A 5,574-nucleotide genomic window follows, 5' to 3' on the forward strand; every position below is an offset into this window, starting at 1 on the left:
CTCCATTGTCATAAAACATTGTCTTTTTGTTTTTCAGTTTCAAATAACAGTACTCTTTGGGCCATAAAACTGTTCGTGGGGGCATTTGTTTGGTAGTCTAAATTCTTTTCAAATAAGATACAAATACAGCAAGGGTCTTCTAGGAAGCCACAGTTTGGGCTCATACTTACTGACACAGTTACAATGTTCTCTTAACTTTTTTTTTTCTGCTTGCAGAAACAGAAACAGAATAGGTTTGACCACTGTTTATACACCTAATGGATACCTTTCTCAGACCCCCCCCCCAGGTAGATTATCTAACTAAGATAGTTATGTTGCTTCTCAGTAAAGACAAATATCTTTTTTTTTTTTTGCATTTTATTTTGAGCCACAAAACACTTCCATTCTTCCCTTTTGTAACTTATATGCTAGAGATTTTTTTTTGTTCTGGGAATGACAGTGAAAGACAGGGAAGAAAGTAGATGAAGCAGAGATGATTCAAGGATATGACATATCTTATGCTTCCTCAATAAACTAAATTATTTTTTCCCTTTCCCAATAACCGGTATATCCCTTGATCTTGGAATCACTCAAAATCTAGCTACAGATTCCTGTGCAAACTAATGTGTTGTCTGAAGATGCACAGAGGGATGAAATACTGCTGTCTGCATAGCCCATGACAGTTGGACTGTGCTTACAGCTATGAATTACTGCAAGTTTAGGAATGCCATTTTTTCTCATCACTGAGTATTTATTATATATAACAAATACATGGGAAAGAAAAAACTATATTGTGTGATATAAATAGTTTATTTACATTACAGAAAAAACATCAAGACAATGTATACTATTTCAAATATATCCATACATAATCAAATATAGCTGTAGTACATGTTTTCATTGGTGTAGATTACCACAAACGCAAGGCAACATGTGTAGATCTTGTCTTATTCTTTTGTCTCTAATACTGTATTGTGTAGTCCAAGCTGTTGGTTGTCCGGCCACTGGGAAACATGCTCCCTCTAGATTAACCGTGTGGATGCTCTTGTTGTGTTGTCTGAACTGTAGTGCCCTGTATTTTGCTTCTGTCTGTGAATTCTGTTGCTTCTGGGGCATTTCCTAGAAGGTTGGAAAGTTTACAGATCTTAGTCTAATGTAGTTACCTAAAGTTTGCTCCTACAATCAAAGAGTGAAGCTCTAGATGAAACAAATTACTAAAGTATTTCAGAGCAAAAAACCCCAAAAAACAAACAAACAAACCAAAAACCAAAACCAAAACAAAACCAAAACTGATTACAGATAGAATCTGATTACATGTATATGTTATTAATTATTATTATTATTATCATTATTATTATTATTTTCTTCTCCTTGCAGTTGTCTTTAAGCTTTTGTCAAGAACTGAAGAACAGAAGTAGAAGTTGAAGGGAAATATTCTTGCTTTGCCCTTCACTGTTCATTCTTTAAGTCTGTTCATTATATTGTGTGATGAACAGACTCAGCACAAGGCAAACAAGCAAGTCACAAGCTCATCACAGCTCACTTCAAAGGCCTTCTGCAACTTTATGTTTAAATGTCTTAACAATGAGTGCTATATTGACATTCCAAAGCTACAAGTTAAGATTCTATCACAGCAGAACAAACCAACTGATAATACCCAAATTTAAGTGCAAAAGAATATTGCTTTGGTTTAGCCTAATATCATTGTTTTGTATTAATGTTATAAAGCTAGAGATATAAATTGACACCAATTATGTTGCTTCCATAAAAATCTAGTATTCGGTTACATTATCTGAAAATCTCCGATCTAGTATTTTTTATTATACTAAGAGATTTCTTTAATGATGGAAGCAAGAGCAATAAAAAAACTAACAAAATTCTATTACCACTAAGGGAGAGACGGAGGAAAATATGTGAATGAGCATACATACACATGTACACGCATACATAGTAGGTCTGAGCATATTCTTGTGTAGTTGCTGTGGCTGACATATCTGTCAAAAACAAACACAGCTCTAAAAAGTCACACTCTCAGCAGGTGAGAGATGGAGGCAAAAAAGCTGAAAAGCCAGCTTCTAAACGGGACAAGATGCTCATTTGGAACATGTCTCTAGATACTCATTTTTATGAGATATTTCTCCAAAGGCAGGTTCTGAATAGACAGGAGAGAGACAGAAGGAGGGGGAGTAGGGGGGAGGGGAAGGGGAGGAGGAGGGGAGAGGGGAGAGAGGGGAGAGGAGAGAGGAGAGAGATATATATTCAGGGAGAAACTGGTAAGACAGAAGAGAAAGAAAAAAGAACAAAGAACAGACATTAAGAGGAATCGACACTAGGAATAATTCTGTAAATTGTCTAGCATCTGGGTGTTTTGGAACAGAACTTGATAAATAAGGCTTGCTACATCACAGGAAAGCAGGGCGTCTTAGGGGTCAGAGGTGGACCCAGCTGGCACTAATTTTGAATGAATGGAATGAATCTACCCTGGATACTGGTGAAATGTATAGATTTACACTTTTCCTGGAAAGTCTTTAAAAGGTTTGGTTGTACAAGGGGTTATTTATATAATGAACTGTGACAATGCTAACATTTTTGATGTGCTCTTTCTCTTCCTCCAAAGCAGATAGAGAAAAGGTTTTATTTAGTTTTAGAATGAAAAGTAAAGAAAAAAGGCGATATACTTCGGAAACACAGCAGACAGAGCTTATTCAGACTGGGAGCTGAGCACAGGTAGTCAATTGCAGAAGAACACACAAATCATGAGAAGCTAGGAGCAGAGGAGCAGGGTAAAATGCAAAGCTACATCAGTAGACAGACTGGCCATCATTTTTGCTTCAGTACTTAGCTGTGTATTCTCAGTATCTGAGAACGTCTCATATTTCAGGATTTCCACCATGAAACTTATGATGAATGAATGAATGAATGAAATAACTGCTCACTTTTTATAATATTGTAAAGTGTGTATGTATACACGTGCATTTGTGCACTCAAGTGAATATGTAAATATATGACAAAATTATAACACAAATGCCCAATTTCTGGTAAAATAGTGTATATATTTATTTCATTTTAAAATATTGTATGGGAATGAAAATGTGATTAATAGTTAATTTGGAAACATGGTTTGAAATATTGAAGTTTGGGCTTTCTTCACTATATGAAGCAGCCATCAATTTGTTATTGTATGAATATGAAAACAAGTCTTATTTTTCTATGTGTGCTTAGAAAAGTATGGCACAGTTTTCTGTGTTTTAGATTCTTCTCTATCTTTTCTTTTTATGCTCAGAATATTTTGTTTTTGAGTTGGTTTTATGTTCTCTGTCTTTATTTTTATATATCCAATGGGTCACTGGGCATCTAAACATCTAGTCTAGTTAATAGTCTTTCCTTATGCCTGTAGGAAGGTGAGGATTTGTGAGCTATATTTTGTCTTTTTCAAGAGGAGATTCTACACTTATCTTTAAAGAACATAGTGTAATACAGATGCCAGGGCGCATTACAGTCTTTATGTTTTAATTTCATAATGCTTCTTATTTTCCAGTTTTTATAAATAATTTTGGGAGAATTTCTCTAGTGAGTATAAATGAATCAGAGTCTTAATGTCTTATGGATTTGATAAAAACTTTACAAAGCTTCTCTGGAATTTTGAAGAAATAGAATTAATTCAGTTTTTTTTTTTTAAAGGATCTACACTGGCCTTTTTGGCTGTCAGAGGATATGAAGGATGCATTGGGTTCAGAGTCTAGTTCCTGTCTACCACATGCTTGCATTTGCAAGAGATCAAAACACTCTCTTTGTTTCTCTCCTCAAACTGAACCTCAAACACCACTCAGGAGTCATGGTTTGATTTCCTGTTGAAACTGGATGAAAACTCTGTTTTCTTTCTATTTCATTCCTGTTCAAGTAAAAATTACCCTTTCCTGAGCTAGGGATTTGCTATTAGGGTGTGATATCTACTCCATGTTTCAGAAATGTATCAAAGACTTTCGTTTACTACAGTACAACCTTTCTCATTCCATTTAAAAGATTGTGGTGGGCTGGTGAGATGGCTCAGTGGGTAAGAGCACCCAACTGCTCTTCCGAAGGTCCAGAGTTCAGATCCCAGCAACCACATGGTGGCTCACAACCATCCGCAACAAGATCTGGCGCCCTCTTCTGGAATGTCTGAAGACAGCTACAGTGTACTTACATATAATAAATAAATAAATCTTTAAAAAAAAAAAAGATTGTGAAGGGAACTTACGAGCTATTGCTGTTTACACCAAGTTGGGTAACGCTGATGGTATTTGAAAGCTCTACTTGGAAATATAAATGCTACTAATGGGAGCTAGAGTTTGAGCCTTTTTACACATTATATATTAGACCTTACGTATTATCTCTTCTCACATTTGGTGTAGTGATTCCAGTAGGTAGATATGCTGGTTCATAGTCAGAATGAAACATAGGTTTTTGCAGACAAAAGAAGAAAAGCGTCTTTAAACAGAGGCTGGCAATATATATATGTATTAGAAAGAGAAATAATCTTGGACATAAACAATCCTCATAATAGTGTAAAGATGAGAAAACTAATGAGGAAAACCCATGCCTCTCCACTTGGCTATTCAAATATTCTTATGGTGATGAGCTAGGACTCATGGAGAAGGGATGGCAGCAGTTAATTCACCAAGGGACTCAGACTCAGGATCAGAGGAGGAGTCGTGCTGCCTTAGCTTGGGTCACGCCCAAGTCCTGTTACTGACCTTGTGATGCAGAGGACCACCACGCAGATGACAGCAATCTGAATTGTTCCAATCACAGCTGCAATCAAGACGTACTGGAACCGGACAGGGCCAGGAACAACGTAGAGAACACTGTAGTCCTTCTTTTCACAGTGTTGACCAGTGTAACCAGCATCGCATCTGGAAGGAGGACAACAGCTTCTTACTTGTGGCCCAGAACTTTAGTTTGTTTCTTTAACCTAAGTTAACATGCTTACTTATTGCTTAATGATACAATACCAAAAAAAAAGTCTATTTGTTTTAGGCATTTTATATGCCAATGTTCGAGAAATGTTGAAAAAATATTAGAATGAGACATACAGCAAATTTCTTAAATTTGCTGGTCATAAAGTTCTGAAGGAGAATTTTGTTTCTTCAAAAAAAATTATGGTATAGGCAATAAAAGTGTACAAATGAAGCTAGTGTGAGCCTTCCTTGATAATGAATTGTGTGTCTCACTCCCTCAGCTTTCAAACCAAAACGTATTCTATCTGCATAATGAAATGAACATGTGACATGAAAACGTATTAAATTGGATCAGTCTGGCATTGTCTTGTGGAAAGCTTTTAGTTCTTGTCTTTGAATTTCTTGTAACTATATCATGAGGAACTTCCTATGTGAGTCCAGAGGATTTAATTTAATAACTGTTTAGGAGGAAGGGGCAACCAGGCTTTCTCTGTCATGTCTACTTTGCCTGTTGAAGAACAGGCAGGTACCACTGTATACTGTGAAAGGAAACAGGTAGAGAAGACAATTATCAATAAAAGATGAGCAGGAACAGGGAGAGAGAGAGAGAGAGAGAGAGAGAGAGAGAGAGAGAGAGAGAGAGAGAGAGAGAGAG

At 36.3% G+C, this 5,574-nt stretch overlaps 1 protein-coding gene across 1 annotated transcript in view; it reads right to left on the reverse strand.

The window, feature by feature from the left end:
* Positions 1-339: 339 nt before the first annotated feature.
* Tmeff2 (transmembrane protein with EGF like and two follistatin like domains 2) overlaps positions 340-5,574 on the reverse strand; it is a 255,202-nt gene continuing 249,967 nt past the window's right edge. The window contains exons 9-10 of the mRNA XM_021157724.1: positions 4,716-4,874; positions 340-1,098 (exon numbers count right to left, since the gene is read on the reverse strand). Coding sequence (XP_021013383.1) covers positions 1,002-1,098; positions 4,716-4,874 — 256 coding nt within the window. The 3' untranslated portion in view covers positions 340-1,001. The remainder of the gene's footprint in view (positions 1,099-4,715; positions 4,875-5,574) is intronic.

The sequence above is a fragment of the Mus caroli genome, chromosome 1, assembly GCF_900094665.2.
Source record: "Mus caroli chromosome 1, CAROLI_EIJ_v1.1, whole genome shotgun sequence".
NCBI lineage: Eukaryota > Metazoa > Chordata > Mammalia > Rodentia > Muridae > Mus > Mus caroli.